The following is an 18,766-nucleotide window of genomic DNA, read 5'->3' as shown; positions in this document are numbered from 1 at the left end:
AAGCCGTCTTAACCACATGTTTCGAGAGTCACAATGGAAAAATACATGATGCGTTTGCTTTCAGGCGTCTCGACAAGTATTTGACTTGTCTGCAACAACGCTGAACATATTGAGCCAGTCACATACTTATGCTGTGGTCACCTTCACACCACTGGCAATCCGGCCATACAGCGCTGCAGTGGAAATTACAACCAAGGGGCTCTCCAGGTGAAATTTTTACCCCAATAAAACTGTGTTGTTTGAAAAAATAAGCAATAATCCTATGTCCTTTGTGAAAGATTTTTATGAAGTTTGCTTTCTTTCAGTGTATCAAGATCAAAACACACATTAGTTAACCAAACCGTGGAGTTCCAGATAAGTGGGGAGGGGACTCTGCCCAGGGTCTGTGTCCTGCGTCCAGCTCGGGGAGGGAGAGGGAGCAAGGGAGAACCAGTGATGCAGTTCAGACGAAGTTTGGTGGGCAGAGGACACACTTTACCTTTGGTGCTTTTCAATGATGGGGATATAGAAGCGCAAGTGAGTTTTGGTAAAAACTTAAGGCGTTAGATTTTTTTTTTCACAGACTGTCTTTTACTAACAAGACATGATAATTAGTTTAACAAATATGTAAAAACCATTTTTAAGAGAAAATTTACATACCGTGGCTTTAAGATGCCATCAGTTTTCGAGTTGTTAGGTCGTTAGTTAAAAATAGTGCTAGCTATGTTTGGACTGACACTTTGACCAAAAATAGCTGGTCATAGCATCATCCAGGTAGGATGTCTTTTGTAGAGTGTTCTCTTTTTTTAATGAGATATATTTTGTCAATATATCTTATTATACACAACAATGTTGTTTTTACAACTCCTCCTCTAGTAACATAAACATTAACCTGCTTTAACCTGTTTTTGGTAGGCAAACCAATAAAAGTATGCATTGGAAAACCCAACATTCAACCTCGTCATGATAAATCAAACCAGAGCTGAATTGGGCCAAAATTTAAACTACATGTTCAGTTTGTGAAAAAAGCGCAAATGTTTTTTTTTGTTTGTTTGTTTGTTTGTTCTTATTTCTTAACAAATCAATTTAGATTAGCAGTTTCAAAACGTTTGACAATATTTTATAAAAAAATGCTTGCAAATACAGTAACAATCAGGTGTTAACTAAAAAAAAAAAGACCAAGAGGGAATTGTTAGTAACTTTATATTATTTATTGTGAAAGGTCCAAATTGTATTGGTGGATGAACATGGTGTGTTTACAATAAAACCTCCTCCGGGCGACACCAAAAGCACTGTTCAGTGCGAACAACTTCAGCAACCTCCTCCATCAGGTAATGAGTGTTTTAGTATGAAATATCTCTTGTATTTCTTTTTTCTCTGTCCTCTTCTGTGTTGCAGTTTTGTCTTGGTTTTGCAGTTCAAACCTGTTTAGGGTGACTTATTCCTTTTTCTGTTTTTTCACTTTTTTCTTTTGTTTAGTAGCTTTTTTTTTCTCTCCTTAAGAATGAAACTGTTTCGCAGCGGTTTCATTTTTGAGATAACAAAGCCTTTCACTTTCGTCTTTCCTGCCAGACATTGGTTCCCATGTTCCAGAGGGTCAAATGGTCCACAGAGTCACTGTGAGGCTTAACGTAAACGAACAGAAGAGTTTTGCGGTCAGCTTTTGCTCCAACGAATCTGTTAAAGTTGATTCGTCAATGGCAGTGGAGGTGAAGGACAACCAGTACAGTAACACCATAATACATGTGATGGCAGAGACGTATCAGGAAACGGTGTCTCTCGATAACATCAGCAGCTCACCGCAGGATGAAGAAGATGAAGCGGAAGGTATACAAAATAGGGAACTCTGAGGGTTTAGAGAATTTTACTGCATACTGGAATTGTTTAGAAAAATAATGGCTTTTGTCACATGTTATCGTGATCGTTTCCTGACAAATCTGTTTCATTTTCAAAGGTTTATGTGAGGTGCTTCATTTTGGTGACTGCTATATAGATTGTAAATACCAAGAAAGCTTCACTATGACCAACCACAGCAGAAACCAGGTGGTGAAGTTCGAGTGGCCTTCCAGTGAACCAAATGTCACATTTTCACCAGAGGTAAACTCTTAAATGGATTAAAAATATAATCAACACAAAATATCATTCGACTAAAACTAATAGAATCACTATTTCATATTTTTATTCAGTAAGTCTTCACTTTGCCTATTTTTGATCATTTGAAAATTTGATTTTTTTTTTTAACACAGGTTGGGCACCTTCATGCTATGTGCTCTAAGGAAGTGACCGTCACCTTCTGGTCCAGGGAGCCACTGACTCTGAAGCAGCAAATGACTTGTAAGATTAGTGAGGTGGAGTTCAAGCAACCGATAGAGGAGGTGGCCGACTGGGATGACCGTCATAGAACGGCAACATGGCAAAGTGCTTCAGACAGGATTTTAAAAGAGTCTCGACAGCTTGACAGTAAAAAGGTAGCAGTGGTTTCAATAATAGGCTTTAACAAAAATATGTTTAATATATGCCTAGAAGTTGTCTTTAAAAGGTACTTTTAACCTGAGCCTCTTTTAAAGCGTATTTATATTTTATGAATATAATTGTATATATCTATAAATATATAATGTGTGTGTTTTAGGAATGTATAAGGTTCATTATAAAGAGTGATTTGCCATTCTTAGTATTCTAATGGAAAGCTAGTAAAGCCCTAGAAATTTGGCTTTTCAAGAATGTCATTTTTATGGCCTATCCAACATGGGAAAAACTGCTGATGTGACAGTTGTCCAAGAGATTGTCATTGACAAATGGAAAGTAGATTGGAAGTACACGGCTGCTAGAAAAAGGGGGCACAACAGAGATAACAGCAGCCTTGATAAATCATTGAGAAATTGGAAAAGATTCATAATGCAAGGACTGTAGTTACAATTCAACAGCTACTACATGCTGAAATATACAGGAAGTGGACTACACGTCACACCGTCTCTCCTGAACCAGAGACAATAACATTAAAAGACAATAAGTCTCCTTTTGAATGAAAATAAATGTTACATTCCATGTAGAAATGAAGGTCCCAGATTTCATAAACTCAGGCAGTAACACAAGTTGATCGCCTTCAGATCGACTTGTTGCAAGGAAGTGCCAACCAAGGATAGTATAGTACATATACTATACAGTAAGTACTCAGACATCCTTTTCATTTGGCAGAATCTGTTTCATTTATTTTTTTGATGGTGTTATGTAGCTAATGTTCAAACCTTAATTATGAACAGAAATAAAAACAAGAAACTGATTTTTGTTTGTAGTTGCATGGCATAATTGTTAAAATTAACAGAAACAAAGGCTCTAAATATCACTTTGTAAAAAAGAAAAAAATCAATAATATACAGTATGAGTTTCTTTTTTTTAATCCACTGAAAAAGTGTATCAGTTCATCTCTTTATATCCAGGTATATCCAGGTTCATCGCTTTCTTATTTAAAGAGATGAACCTGGACATTGTTTAGATTCGCTAACTAATTTGCCTGCTTGCTTTCAGGTGATGGAGACGAATCCTGAACCTCTCTGTTCTGTGGTTGAGGGCTCTCAGTGGAGTCTGGATTTGGAAATCAGGGCAATTTGTGATTTCTCAAAGTTCAGCTGCAGCAGCAGCAGCAACATCCAGTTTAAAGACACCATGCTTTTCCAAACCGAGCTGCACCAGTAAGTCAGACTGAAATGCGTTTATCTTTAGCCGCATTGATTACTGCAACAGTGTCTTCACAGGTCTGACTAATAAATCAATCAAACAGCTGCATCTGATCCAGAACGCTGCTGCTCGCGTTCTCACTAAAACCAGCAAGATAGAGCACCAGTTTTAAAGTCCCTTCACTGGCTCCCTGTAGCTCAAAGAATAGACTTTAAAATACTGTTGTTAGTTTATAAATCACTGAACGGTTTAGCACCACAATACATTAAAGATCTGTTATCGCTGTACCAACCGTCTAGACCCCTCAGATCTTCTGGTTCTGGTCTGCTTTGCATCCCCAGAACCAGAACCAAACGTGGAGAAGCAGCATTCAGTTTCTATGCACCACAAATTTGGAACAAACTTCCAGAAAACTGTAAAACAGCTGAAACACTGGGTGCCTTTAAATCTCAACTTAAAACCCACCTGTTTAGAGTTGCTATGGCTAATTTAGGGTTAGAGGCCCAGTTAAACGACATTTAACTGAAGTTCTAAAAGGGGTGTAGGTTTTAATGTTTTTATCTTTTTTAATCTTTTTCAAAATCTCTTTTTTTTCTCGCTGTTCATTCAATGTCACATGCTGTTTTCATTTTAATTATGTAAAGCACTTTGAAATGCCTTGCTGCTGAAATGTGCTGTACAAATAAAATTTGATTGATTGATTGATTGATTGATTGATTGATTGATTGATTGATTGATTGAAACGCTGTCAGCCAGTACATTATGTCTGAGAATATTTGTGTGGCATATGCATTTTTGACACTCATGCTTATTCAAAAGTTAGAGACCAAAAATATTTTAAGCTTTTATTTACACTGCTCTGCTCTGTATTTGTGCTTTCAATTAGAAATGTGCATATGCAACACATAATTTTCCATATCTGCTCTTTCCTCAATAATTTGGTTGTATCACTTTTTTTCATATATTATTCCACTAAATCTGTCAAGTACCTTAAATAGACTTCATTTACAGACACTTGCTTAAAGATCCGGGTTGTCCATACACTTATTGATGTGTACTTTGTGTGTGTGGATGAAATACTTGATATGCAACTGCTATGTTTTTTTTTTCTTTTTTCTAAAAATGATTGTTGTATGTTTGTATTTAAAGACTGCAGATTGTCAATGAGGGCAATGTGAAAGTGGATTTCTCCTGGCAAGTCCAAATGGATTCTTGCAGTGAGGTTACACACCTTAAAGAAGGAGGTAAAATGAGCTCTTATCATGAATTTAGTATTTGAATCTGATCTCAAATATTTGTTTCAAATTTTAGGTTTAGTATCCTACTACTTAAAGTTGGACAGGACGTATTGGTTTACATTTAGTGCTTTAAAAATGTTTCTGTGTCAATCAGAGTGCATGTCATTGGTGACGGATGAGAGCTGGAGTTCTCATCCTGACAACAGTTCAGACAGGCCTTCTACTGACCGGAGCAGTGCAGTGACACCACTCAGGGGAAACCCTGCATTGCCTCCATTCATTGTGGAGCCCAGAATTGGGAGTATAGATCCAGGTGTTACCCAAACCTTCAATGTTTGCTTTTCACCTGTGGAGGTATCGCAGTTTCATGGCAGACTGCTCTGCAGGTAATTAAAGGCATTTAAGGCAAGTGCATTTTTCAGTGGTCAGCATATTAGAGGCGCAGCCACATCTTCTGCTCAAAACCACTCTAATTTACTGCTCTTTTATTTATAAAAGAATGGTTCTTATTTTTTTTTTTTTTTTAGAACTGGCAATGGAAAAATCTTTAAGCATACTTATGTTTGGCTAAACTGAAAGTAAAGTTATATTAGTTGCCCAGACAATATAAAGTTTTATTTATTATGGATATCTCTGTTTTTTCAGTATTCCAAACTTGGAGAACGGCAACAAACCTCCTAATATCACAGTGTGTGGTAAAAGCCTGTTGCCTGATGTACATTTTGATTTGAAGGACTCAGACTACATCAGTATTAGCCGCCGCAGCCCCAAGTTCAACCAGCCTCTGGATCCTAGGACTCGAGTTTTAGAGTTCAAGTCCCTTGGCTTATCAGCACCCATAACAAGGTAGTTGATTAAATGACAGGAGGCTATTATCCTCATTGATATGTATTTCTTAGGTTTTGTTATATTTTACCTTTTGTGGAAAGTCATGCTTTCATTTGACTGTCACTTTTGCTGCTGGTACACCTACTTTTTCCAACAGAGCAACAAAAGAATATGTCTATTCTAAAACACAGAGTAGAAAAATTTATTGGAACTGCATGTCTGGTTAAAAAGCATGCATTTGACTATATTTTATTTCTCTGCCTCCAATTTGGGAAAAATAAGAGAGAGATCTGAGAAATTCAAATGGAAAAGTCGGAGGTTAATCAACAACTCCAATATCAGCATACAGTGATGGCTGCCATTCATTTGAAACTTATTGGAAACACAGCCTGGCCTCAAAGCTGCATCAACTGGGGAAAACTATTGTGTCCCCCTTTACAGTTCAAACATATTAAAGTTGAGTGTGATGTCATTCCCAGATGGACATTCTCACTGTCAAATGCAGTTTAATAACCCACTTGCACTTATTCCTGGTTCAGTGTCCACTTTAGTCTTGCTTGCAGTTCTTGAAATGTTCTTCGCTGCACTTTCCCTTCTTGGAAGTTTCTGTTTATAGCCACGCTTTATGTGCTTTCAACAAATACTTTGGACTATTAGAGTTCATTAGCCTATTAGCTTGCCAATAATTCTGCAGAATTGCCAAGTTCCTCTCAAGCTTTCCCAGCATTTCTACTTGTACTACAGTTTGAGAACCATTGGTATAAGAAACTAAGACCTTGTTCTCTTGTCCGACCCTGTAGGTCGTTCAATGTGATTAACCCGACCAAGATGACTTACTCATATAAATGGAGGTGTGACGACACAGCGTCCAGTTCTTTTCGTTGTCTAAATTCTTTTGGGACCATCCCACCAAGGAGGAAAGTGGAGGTAAGAACTTTGTGTCCGTCAGTCTTACGATCTATCTTCTCCGTCTCAAGCTCACTTAAGTCTTCACAATGTTATCCATTCTCTGATTTGTCTACAGATATGTTTTGAATATGTTGCTGAACACCAGGGGACAGTGGAGTCACTGTGGAGTTTCTTGATTGAGAATAAGTCATTGTCTTTTCCCTTCTTATGCGTGGGAACTTCTAGAGAACCATGCATCTATCTCAACAAACCTTATCTTGACTTTGGGGATGTGATTGTTGGTATGTACAGACAAATGTCTATTCATTAACGTAAACCAAATATATACATGTGTTCTTATGTATATAACGTTCTGTGAATTATCTATGAGTATTTTCTATAACAATTGTTTATACTAGCACCAGCGTAGGTGTCACACTGTGTGGGAAAAAGATCTGTCCATTAAAACTCTGAAGTTAAACAGGCTTCACTGTTATTAATTAAACTCCACATTTTAAGTTATTTAGCGTTTTTGCACAATTGGCACAGTTAGCATGATTATCGTTGTGATGTGTGACACAGCTAGTGGAGGTAGCATTGCTAACGTCAACCTCTTTGTGTATTCCCTTAGTTAGCAGAGATTTACAAAAATGTTTTCGCTCCTGCCTGCCGCATAAGAGATGTATACAAACAAACAAAACACAGCATCTTTGCTGTTTTATCACTGAGGGATGGACATGGGTTCAGTGTTAAAATTCCTAACTTACCTCAATGTGACAAGAGTCACTGTTGAATCTGTAGACAACATAGGTTTAGTCACAGATATTTTAGCTATTTAAAATACCTGTTTTGTTTAAATATGACAAAATGCCTTGACCTAAATGAGTTAGTTTGGACGTGTATGTATGCTACATAACATGTGGCATTTACAGCATGTATTCAGCGTAAACAATTGCAATTTTTTGTAGTCCACAAAAAGTCTTTAAATTTAGCCAAAAAAGTGTGGTTATTATCTTGCCCATAGTGGCAGACTTTAATTCTAAATACTGCATAAGCTATCGTGTGTGTGTTTGTGTGTGGGCAGGCCATATGTTGGAGCAGACAGTTGATCTGGTGAATGCAGAGGAAGAACCTTTCCACTTCTCCGTCCTGCCAGTGTCTCTTGTCACCGAAGATCATCAGGCCAGGCTGAGTTTAAAGCCCATGGATGGCATAGTGATGCCCAAGAATAGGTTACATCAGCCACTATTATTTTCACATTCAAAAAAATAGTCCTTATGGTAAAGCATTTGTACCATTCTTGTTGAAATTTGTTTCCTTGATTTGTTGCAATCTATTGGTTGTAGGTTACCACTGCTGGTGAGCTTCACACCTTCCTCAAAGGGATATATAAACTTCAGACCGATCTTGAAAGTGAAGAGGAAGTCAGAACCACTTTCAATCAACGTTAAGGCTGATTGTTTCTCCATGCCAGTTTCAATTCAGATTCAGGAGCCAGACGGGAATCTCAGAGAGCTCTTCCCTAACCAGGAAGATACACTAAACTTTGGAAAGGTCACCACTCCTTAACAATATAAAGACTGAGATACAAATTACACACATTAACATCTGAGCTTTTAAATTAGCATGTTCGTCTTTATATTCCTGAATTATAGGTGGGCATTTCAGAACTATCTACCTACAATTTCCTGGTGTTCAATCTTTCAAGACTTAGACTGGAAGCCAGCTTTGAGTTGACGGGTCTCAGAGAGAAACTTCAGCAACTAGAGGTGAATCCTCTAAATGGTGTTATCCAGATCGGGAAGGAGCTCAAGGTATCAGTGGTCTTTTCCCCTAAGAGCATCTGCAACCTCCACGGTGTCAAACTTATTGTCAGGGTAAGATAAAGTTATTTAAATTATCTGCATCTTTTCAGTCCTATATAGAAGTTTGTAGAATGAGCTAACTTTCTTCCACTGCAGCTTGTTAGGGAATGTGAAAATGACTCCGTCATCTGTTTTCTTTAAGTAAAAAGTCCACAATAAGTTTCAGAAAAATAATTACAATTAATTCAAGTTAAGTTTAATAAAGCTGTGCCAATTTGTGTCAGTTGGACATCAGGTGATAACTGACTGAGCAAATAATAAATTAAATATATTTAATATTTTTCTTTATTGCTGATTTTTTTGTCATCTTTTCCCTCTTTCTTTCATCCCACCAGGTGAAGCCCGGTCCAACCTATACTCTTTCCATTAAAGGCAGAGCCGTTACTCCCAGCCTTGATTTCTCCTTCACAAAGTTTGACTTTGGAAGGTGTTTCCTGTTCTGTCCGGGTATGGTACCACCATCCCACACTCTTCTCATTCACAACAAAGACAGTAACGAAGTCAGGTATGTTCCCAATCCAAATCTATAGCCCTTGAATATTGGCATATTGACCAGAAATACAAAATGTGTTTCTATAAGCCTAATAATTTGGGACATACTTTTATAATGAGTGTGACTTTTATTTTGTAAAGTATCTGTGATCTCATTTTGAAAGCCTACCCCAATCCATGTTTTATTGCTAGTTATGGCTTTATAAATTTAGATTTGTATCGGAAATAATTTAATTAATGAAAGAGCTGGGAAAAAAATCTGTTATCTTCTTTTTTTTTAAATCCACAATTGAATGGGTTTAAAAATTTCAAATACTGTATTTTGATTTTGTTTTCATCAGTGTCCAGTGCCAGTTTCAAAACACATCATTCTTGAAGGTGGACTTCCAGCCAGATATTTTGAGACCTGGTGGTATTATGGCGGTACCAATTACCTTCTACCCCCAGAAGACTTGTCTTTATAGGGCAAAGCTCCTTTTTGTCCTAGACGGCTCTGACACAAAACAAGTGGCGATAGAAGGAGAAGGCACTGAATTAAAGGTGAGAAAGTGGTGTAAAAAACACAGAAGACAAAATTCAAGTAAAAGAATTAAAAAGCACCATACACTGAGCATACTGCTGCTTGCTTTTAATGTAGTATATGTCAAAGATGATGTTCTTCTTTCTTAAAGAGGACCTAGTAAGTATTGAGCCATGACTTTAAAACCAAGAAATGTGGCAAAGTGAAATTTTGTGTGTCGTTACACCCCTAATAGATTCTATATGGGGTTTTGATCAGTCAAGCTTAATAATAATCCCTCCAGTCTCTTGGACCCCCTTGCTTCACAATCTTCTTGAGGTTGCAGTTATCATTTTTGTTTGTACACCTTTATTTTTTATCTATCACACTTTTTCCTTCCACTCAGCTTTCCACTAATGTATTTGCTTACAACACTTCTATAGCGCTTTGTGAACAGTCGGCTTCTGTAGCAGTGACCTATCATGGCTTACCATGCTAGTCTCAGGTGTCTGTGACTCTGCTGAGAATTGCAGTCTTCCCCACGACTGTGGAGAACAACAGAATATATCATTATTTAAAATAGTGTTTTTTTTTTTGTTTTTTTGGTTGTGTTAATCAATTTTTCGAAACTAAATTATGTGTTTTCCTTACTATAACTCATAATCAGCAAAATTAACAGGAGTAAATGCTTAAAATATATTACTCTGTAATATTTTGATTGACTGAGATTTGCTCATAGATATAAACAAACATAAGCATGGAAACAATAGTGTGAGTGCTTCATTTTATTCAACAAGAAATGACTTGTAATGTATTACCTGCAACTAATTAGACCAAAAGAGCAAAAGTCTGTTGACAGAAACAATTACTAAATCAAACATCAACTGATGTGTGGTGTGAAGGACATTTTTTTTATCCTTCACACTTTTTTCATTTTTTTTAACTTTTTAATAATCTTCTAAAGTGGTCTCTCTTATTTGTCCAAAATCATTTTCATGACCCTAGCATATGCTTTTTTTTGTCCCAGCTGGAAGTGCTTTATTTCCGACAAAAGAAAATGAAGCTAGGATGTCTAACATTGGGTGAAAAAGTGAACAAACAGGTCGTCCTAGCCAATGACAGCCTCCTGGACCTTTCTTTCAATTTGATACTGAACTCAGATCCTTCTCTAGATCTAAAGGTAAGCACAACGCAAACGCTATCAACTTTTAAACTGGAGTCCACTGAAGCCAGACTTAATAGTTGCCTTCCTGCCACCAGGACCTGTCTGTCAGCCCATTAGGCGAGATGAAGCTGAAATCTTGTGGAGGCTCCTGCAAGCTGCAGATTCAGTTTTCACCTCAGCAGCACATTGCTCCTTTTTCTGTCGCGCTGCAGGCCGAGTTCAACGGGTTCTTCCACCACCTGCTGACCATCGAGGGCTGTTGCAAGGTTGGCTGGAATCTGCCCTCACAATCATTACGTTGTGTACAAGAATATTCCCTTAGTGAATTATGTATTGCAATGTTTCTGTTCAAGAAATATTTGGTAGTAATTTATAATTTAAAAACACCAGGGGGTAGATGTCCATTTAGACTGCAGCCAAGTGTCTTTTGGAGCTATGGTCCAAAACTGTCTGACGAACAGGAGGATTGTCATGACGAACACTAGTGACACTACTGTCAGGTAATGTTGAATAGCAGCATATCCCACTGTATTTTTATGGAATCAGCACATCCCCAAACACTAACTTTGGTTGGCTTTATTTTCTTCCCCCTGTTTTGCTTCGGTTCACTGAACCTCCAGATTTCATTGGCAAACCCAAGATTTCCCTGCAGAGTTGTCGATCAGACCAGTAAAAGGATATATCTGCCCAGGCAAGAACTTTCCCTTTGAAGTGACCTTTACCCCTGTGAAGCTCAGTGACGACATCAGATACGAGAACCTGTCCTGCTTCATCGACGGTTCCCCACTTATTAAATTGACGGTCACAGGTTCCTGCGTCCCACCTTCCATCAGCAAAGAGGTTAGACTGAACTCTCTCTTTACATACAAATATAAATGTTTCATGTCTTTAAAATAATTACTGTTAATACACACTTTGGTTATTAGTTAAGGGATAAGGAGGTTTTTTGGTTCCAATCTTTCCTCATGATTGCTGATTTGAAGTCACATTTCTAAATAGGATATTGAGTTAGTTGCCTTGTAAAGCACTTTAAAGTAAATATGCTGTTTATTAATGCTTAAAAACAAGGTTGAATCTATCAGATTTAATTATATTTTTCATGTAATATTGCAGATAGATCTGGACTGTAAAAAAAATGATACAAACTTACATTTAGACTGATTTTCTTTTTTTTTGAGTATTTTTCCTAAAAGCTGCCATGTCAGTTGCTTTTTCCTCATTGTGTAAATGGTTAAAACGGTAGCTCCAAATAATGTAATTGACTTGTCTCATTTGGTTGACTCAGGAGCTTCTGACAGACTTAAGGATTTCTACAATTTCTTTCAGTTAGATTTAATTAACTGAGTACCCCTAAAGTCCTGCATCCGAGGAATCAAACAAGTCAGAAAGCGTGTGTTGAAGTTTTTTCACATTCATTCATTTATTTATCTAAAGTAGACGGAGAAAAGGTCTTTGAAAAGGCTGCAAAAGCATGTTGATTGTTTTTGCTGCATCACAACAAAAGAAAATGTGCATCATGCTCATGTACGTGATGTTCTTTGATAGAAATTATAATTTTAAGTCCAACAAAAGCTGAAGGGATTGCATTATTATTACTGTTTGTGCTTAGATGCAGATGTCTTTTATTATTGAACTCTTAAATACATGCGTGAGAGGACATGTTGTTGGTCGCCAGAGAAATTCTGGCAGGTTTGACTAATTTTATACATTTTGCAAAACGTCTGTCTCCAGGTGATAAATTTTACATGCCGAGTGCGCACCTCTCAAACTCAGACCCTGTCCGTAACCAACCCTACCTGTGAGTCCTGCAACGTCATACTTGTAATCAAGGGTGAGCAATTTAGTGCTGCTCACTTTATGACCTTTGAACCCAACCAAAGCAAGACATTTGACGTCACGTACAGACCACTGAGCATGACAGCTGATGGAAACAAGCACCTGGTAGAGAAAAATATTACTTTCAATGGAAGCATCTTTGTATTTAGGACTAAAAATAGTGGGTAAAAATGTCAAAAAATAGACTTGTGTTTTTCACAGGGATCCGTTTTTTTCTCTTTTCCTGGTGGGAGGGGAATTCTGTTCAATCTGCAAGGAAGTGCGTTTGCCCCAAAAGCAGAGGACATCATCTCACAGGAGGTGTCTGCCAAAACCCAAAGCTCTGTTCTTCTCCAAGTCAACAACTGGCTCACCAGGCTGCAGAGGTAAAACACTAAGTCAATTATATCATTTATGTTAATTCCAATTCCATCTAACATATAAAACAGGCCTATGGGACTTTTCTCATCTAGATTAGTTTGTGTGTGAATAACGGTTTTGGTCAATCAGACTCATCACCTTATCCTGACTGATTCCTTTCTATAATGAGATCCATTAAAGACATAGCTAAAGAACACAGATATTGAAAAATTGGAAAATCAGACTTGGTCTTCTGACTTTATTTAAGTCAGACTGCAAACTACAGAACCCGATCTATTACTGTGAATGTCATACATTCAATCAGCAAAATAATATGATCTGTAAAATGATGCACACAGAAACAGGGAGTGATTGAAATCCCTGTCTGACTGTGATTAAAATCATAGATCGATAGACCAACAACAGGTACGTGAAGCTCAGTTAATTTAAGAAGGCATGATAGGGACTCTAATCCAAAACCTGGGAGTGAAATGAATACCAAAATATAATATTTATTTATTAGTATTTAACTGGTGATGAAAAATTTAACAACTCTTATGAGGCCATAATAAATGGTCATTTATCACGGTCCTATGAGACTTATAGTTTTATGTTTTAACAAATATATTGACTATTTTTCTGTTTTCAGGTTCTCCGTGCTGCTAGAGGTAGTTAAACCTGATAAACCAGACCCGACTGTGTTCCTCATAGGACACAAGTTCATCGAGGTTCCCGCTTTGGCCAAGATGGACTACAAGATGTCTTTTAATGCATACAAAGAGGGAGAATACACCACAAAGGTTTGGGAAAACAAGTTTATCTGTTTGTGAGAGTATGTTTCTCTAACCATGTGAGTTTGCATATCACACTATTGCATATTTGCCTTCTATTTCAAAGGTGCAAGAAGATGAATACCCTTATGAAACAAATACTTTGCTGTAGCATTAGCAAGTCAATGTTTAGCTGAGCCAGACTTCCATGGCATTGGCTTCCAAGTTGAACACAATTTTCTAAAAGAGCTAAAAGGTTTAATTTGTTGCACTTCAGCTGAAACAGTAAAACTTACAGTGTGCAGTGCTTTTTTTTTTTTTGATTACCACTGCTGCAGAATTTGCACAAGTTATTAAGCAAAAAATAAAAACAAACAAAAATAAACAATATAGTGCAACAGCAGAAGTAAAATACTCTATCGTGATGCTCTGGAACTGTGTGAATGTTGGACTCTTTCTCATGATCACCATAACCAGCACATATGTTATGGAGTTGACCGAACCAGACGTTCCTTACTTTAGACCCATAGGACACAGTTGAGACTCACCAGTATGAAAAAGAAACAGTTTGACAACCGCATGAATCTGGCCCTCACTCCACACTTTAATCTTTCTACTCAGGCGACATTTCGTAATGAAACAACAGGGGAGTTCTTGTTCTACCTCATCAATTTTAAAGTCGGCTCTCCAGGAGTCCTGGCTACTATCAACCTGGAGACGCCTGTTCGCAGAGCGGCCTGCGGTGTTGTACATGTGGAGAACCCCCTAAACAGAGCGACCAGTTTTACCACAGAGTGTAAATGTACTGACATCAAGGCTCCGCCTCAGCAGATCGTTCCGGGACAGTCCAAGGTCGATACCAAAGACAAATTTCATTTTAATGAAAAAAATCTATCTTTGTTGAATATACCTGACCTGAATATGTCTGCGTACGTACATCTCTTCTCCTCAGGGTTCCCTGAACTTCGAGTATCTGCCTCTTCATGTAGGCGAATCTACCGTACGTCTGACCCTGTGTAGTAGTGACCTGGGCCAATTTCACTACAATCTGCTTCTCAAAGCTCTCTCCCCACTACCAGAGGAGACAGTCCACTTCCAGGCTGCACTGGGGAGCAGTGACTCTTCTTGCATTAATTTTACTAATTACTCCCAAAGTGCAACTAAGTACATCTGTAGGGTAAGAAGCTAACAGAACTCAATCTTGTCTTACAGAAATGTTTTAAAAAGATAACAATGCCAACACATTACAAGATATAAATTAAATTTTATTACAGATGAACCAATAGATTTGCCAAAAATCAGAAACTTGACATTTTTATTTGCGTAGTTCTTATTGGTGATTGGCAGATCAAACACTGAAATAGTTTTTGTTCCATTTGTTAAATGCATTAACATTAAGAACTCCCACTTTGGTCTATAAACACATCAACCAAAGCAAAATGGCATATGGTTCAATACCTTCTGACAGACAACCTGCAGCACTTTTTTTCCTTATACCACATGTATACCTTGAATAAATTAGACCAGTGACACCAAAATTAGCAAATCGAACCTCAAATAAAGCTTGAAATTCATATTGGCCAGGAAGGGCCACTTTATGGCTACAATGTAGTTTAACAAGTGTGAACACCTGAATGTAGCGTCAAGCGCTCTGGAGTACTCTGGACTAGAAGTAGTGCTACATAAGTACAGACCATTTACCATGTGTTGTTCTGTCTCTCCTACAGAGTGATCGTCCTGATTTTGTCGTGGACAAAACTGTCAGTGTTTTGGCCGGTTTTCCTTTAGGCTCAGAGGTGAAGGTGGATGTTCGTTTTGAGCCACATCAGCTGGGCGAGGTGAGAGGGCAGCTCACCTTGAACTCAGATATTGGCGGTGAATACATATTTCCTTTGCACGGAGTCTGCACCTTCCCAAGACCTCAGGGCCCGTACAACATCAAAGGGGGCGGCAGCGTCTCCATCCCTTTCAAAAACGTGTTCCCGAAGACCACGGCTTTCTCTTTGAAGGTAAAATTCATGCAGAGCCTAACAAGATTAAAGAGTAGAACAATAGATAGTCTCCCCCTATCCAGTGTGTGAACAAATCAAAAGTTGGTTTATTTTTTGCATTATTTCTTGTACAAAAACCCAAAGATTCTGAAATTTCCCACTGATGGTCAACAAAATCTACCAGCAGCTTTTGTCTCCATCCAATAGCTCTACCACTTGTCCTCTCACATTGGAAAAAGACATCTTTCTACTGCTTAATCATTCATTTGTATTGTGTTTAGTTTTCTTTGGGATCAAACAGGCATTGTTAAGCTCATGGCTTTTTTTAGGCCCTGTTCAAACCAGGCACAAACATCCATCTCACCTAACCATCCATCCTTATTGTGTAGTGATTTAATGCCTGCAAGGTTAACAGGGGTGTTGTGTTTGTCCAATAGACGAGAGGGGTACACTTTGAGCAGGTCATCAACCCTCAACATCTCTGTGTATCTAGTAACACAGATGGATGGATTCTGATAGGACGAAAGCTGGCTACTAGAACTCTGATTCTGTTGGTTATTATTTGGATATTTGTAGGCCATTCAAAGTAAGAGTAAAAATGATTTGCTGCTCAGACATGGTTTGCTTCTGTATTTCACGCCTATTATTGACTTACAGAAACATTAGAAAACATGCGGATTGTCTTCTTTGCTGCTCCTTGTTCTACGTCCAGGTTATATGTTAATATTTAGATACAATGGCTAAGCCTTTCAGAGATAACACTAACATTCGCAGATTATGGAAATTACCAGTTTTATTGCCACAGCTCTCAGCTCGACTCCCTTATGAGAATTTGCTCTTTGGTTCTGACATCCATCTGAGCACTTTCTATTGCCTCTTGATTAGGGATGCTCCGATCAGGTATTTTGCTGCCGATACCGATCACCCATGAGGGCCGATCACAGCTGATCACCGATTGGCGGTCCAACAGCGAGAGCAGAACCAGCATCTAACACTGCTAGCTCGTTGACTTAAATTATTTTTCGAGTTATTTCTTTAGCTTTCTGACCATCATGCTCTTCCGAGTGAGTGTTGGTAGTTGTGTGCTGCTTTACTGGCCGCTCCGGATCCCTTGTTTTTCCTGCATTGAGCCTCGATGTAGCCAAACTCCGTCAAGTGCTTGTTTTGTAAATGTCATATATTAGATTTGTCGTGTTGACGCATTTTGACGTGTTTCAACCCCTGAGGTAATTTTCCACCGCAACACACAAACTTCCCTATTCACTTTTAGAACGTTATAGTTCCACATGACATCGCTTAGGATTTGTTGCCGCGTGCTTGTGCAGCGTGAGGGAAAGAGAAGATGAGCTGCACACGCAGGCTGCGAAGTGAGATACAGGTGATCAGTTTGTGTGATCGGCAACAAGAAACCGTGATCGGCGATCACCGATTGTACACTTTTTCACGGAAATCGCCTGATAATGATTGGTGGCCGATCGATTGGCACACCTCTACTCTTGATAGGTTCTTCACACAGCATTACATTTTCTTTAACTTTTGCATATTTGACTTCAGTCAACAACTTACTCTTTTGCATTCACGTGTGAAAATTATGTAACCTAATGATATTTTTGTTGCTTCTAGGTTGACAATCCATGCTTTAATGTCAAAGAAATGGAGAACATACCCCCCAAAAAGTCACATAATATCATGGTGTCCTTTGAAGTTCCTTCCGGAGGGCATCCTGGACCATGGTTTGGGAAGTTGACTGTCTGCAGACAGAACCCAGAGGCCCGGAGCAATGCCATTTCATGGGTCTTTTACCTGAAGGGCCAGCGGCCTCAGTCTTCTTAGCATAAAGAAAACTCCCAAGCAGATAGAAAGTTCTAACCTTCTTCTTTTTTTCAGCTAAGATTATCTCTAGCTTGTGAGTTGGGATGTTACTCTTTTGAAACTAAAATATAAATGTTGATGACAAAAATATAGTATCCACAAGCTTTAATTATTTAGTTTGAAAATATATTCTTAAAATACTGAATAAATGTTGCAGAGAAGCTCTTCCTGTTATTGCACTCTCATTTCCACATAGGGGCAATCATGTCAAGAGACTGGATTTGAATTCTGGTACTCCCTAGATTGGTTCAACAAATGTGCCTCACTTGACTTTTCTGCTTTTTGGTCACTCCATTGGCTCAACAGCAGGATCTAATTCAACCAAATCAGTGCTGAGTTCTGTTAGACACGCAGCACGTTGAAGCAAAGACACTACTCAATGGAAAGGGCAGAGCTGGGGGAGTCTCTCATTACTAAAGGTTAGATGTGTCACATCAGACATGCTCTACACACAAACCTGTAATGAGAAGCTGGAGTGATAATTCAGGAGACACTCCTGTTTCCTGGATGAAGCAAAATCCTCTGATCCTCCCTTTGGGAAGAAGAACTTCCTGCTGCTGATGTTCAGAGGTAAAGAAATATTAATAAGACTGGACATTAAAATAGAGATAAAGCAATTCCTTATTGTACATCAGTTGTTGCTCTTGGACAAGATCCTCAAAGAAAGGGTATTACTTTTGTTCCCATGCAAGATAAAAGGATTTACTTCAGAAATGACTGAGAAAAGTATAAACCAAATAAACTATGAGTCAATCCTCAGAAAACATGGAATCTCGAGGAGAAATTCCTGCTAAATAAATATAAAAATAACTAAAACACATTTAATATCAACTTGTAAACTTAATGAATCCATGGGGACCATTGTAATCGATGTTTATTATCTTGAGAGTAATTATCTGTTCTTTTACCTTTTCCTTCATAAAACACAAGTTACTGCAATATAGTAAGAGCTATGCATACATTCAGTATATGAAAACTATAAAATCCAACAAAATTAGTAAGGAACTTAAAGTTTTAACATTTAGCAATTTATTTAAAACATTTATCAAAGGTTCCGGTAACACTTTATTTGAAGGGGGTGAATAAGACTGTCATAACACTGTCATAAACATGACATAACACATGTCATGAACATCAATAAGTCTTCATGAATATTTATGACTGTTGTCATAAAGCGTCATTCGGTAAATTATGACACTTTTAATACAAAGTTGACATTATTCAAAATGTCTTTGTTATGACAACTTGACATTAACCAAGAAATCATTACTGATATAAATTTGTTATAAAAGTATTACTGATTGCACTTTAAAAATGAGGTATCTTTAT

The 18,766-nt window shown here is 37.9% G+C and overlaps 1 protein-coding gene and 1 long non-coding RNA gene across 2 annotated transcripts in view; one reads left to right on the top strand and one right to left on the bottom strand.

Moving 5' to 3' along the window:
* Nucleotides 1-17,598, top strand: part of LOC106926058 (axonemal central pair apparatus protein HYDIN-like) — a 66,815-nt gene extending 49,217 nt beyond the window's left edge. The window contains exons 63-90 of the mRNA XM_088008277.1: nt 65-207; nt 306-516; nt 1,202-1,310; nt 1,552-1,806; nt 1,934-2,076; nt 2,226-2,447; nt 3,505-3,668; nt 4,804-4,898; nt 5,047-5,278; nt 5,538-5,738; nt 6,521-6,647; nt 6,745-6,910; nt 7,693-7,840; nt 7,955-8,162; nt 8,264-8,485; nt 8,809-8,978; nt 9,307-9,505; nt 10,492-10,644; nt 10,725-10,895; nt 11,020-11,129; nt 11,250-11,469; nt 12,361-12,570; nt 12,667-12,830; nt 13,454-13,604; nt 14,196-14,426; nt 14,527-14,751; nt 15,302-15,583; nt 17,189-17,598. Of these exons, the coding sequence (XP_087864403.1) occupies nt 65-207; nt 306-516; nt 1,202-1,310; nt 1,552-1,806; nt 1,934-2,076; nt 2,226-2,447; nt 3,505-3,668; nt 4,804-4,898; nt 5,047-5,278; nt 5,538-5,738; nt 6,521-6,647; nt 6,745-6,910; nt 7,693-7,840; nt 7,955-8,162; nt 8,264-8,485; nt 8,809-8,978; nt 9,307-9,505; nt 10,492-10,644; nt 10,725-10,895; nt 11,020-11,129; nt 11,250-11,469; nt 12,361-12,570; nt 12,667-12,830; nt 13,454-13,604; nt 14,196-14,426; nt 14,527-14,751; nt 15,302-15,583; nt 17,189-17,398 (5,142 nt within the window). The 3' untranslated portion in view covers nt 17,399-17,598. The remainder of the gene's footprint in view (nt 1-64; nt 208-305; nt 517-1,201; nt 1,311-1,551; nt 1,807-1,933; nt 2,077-2,225; nt 2,448-3,504; nt 3,669-4,803; nt 4,899-5,046; nt 5,279-5,537; nt 5,739-6,520; nt 6,648-6,744; nt 6,911-7,692; nt 7,841-7,954; nt 8,163-8,263; nt 8,486-8,808; nt 8,979-9,306; nt 9,506-10,491; nt 10,645-10,724; nt 10,896-11,019; nt 11,130-11,249; nt 11,470-12,360; nt 12,571-12,666; nt 12,831-13,453; nt 13,605-14,195; nt 14,427-14,526; nt 14,752-15,301; nt 15,584-17,188) is intronic.
* LOC148158002 (uncharacterized) overlaps nt 1-18,766 on the bottom strand; it is a 277,765-nt gene that overhangs the window by 248,894 nt on the left and 10,105 nt on the right. The gene's annotated exons all lie outside the window — the stretch shown is intronic.

The sequence above is a fragment of the Poecilia mexicana genome, unplaced genomic scaffold (genome assembly GCF_051168715.1).
Source record: "Poecilia mexicana isolate PSO_F unplaced genomic scaffold, ASM5116871v1 scaffold_8, whole genome shotgun sequence".
NCBI lineage: Eukaryota > Metazoa > Chordata > Actinopteri > Cyprinodontiformes > Poeciliidae > Poecilia > Poecilia mexicana.
This window is presented reverse-complemented; position numbering and strand designations above follow the sequence as displayed.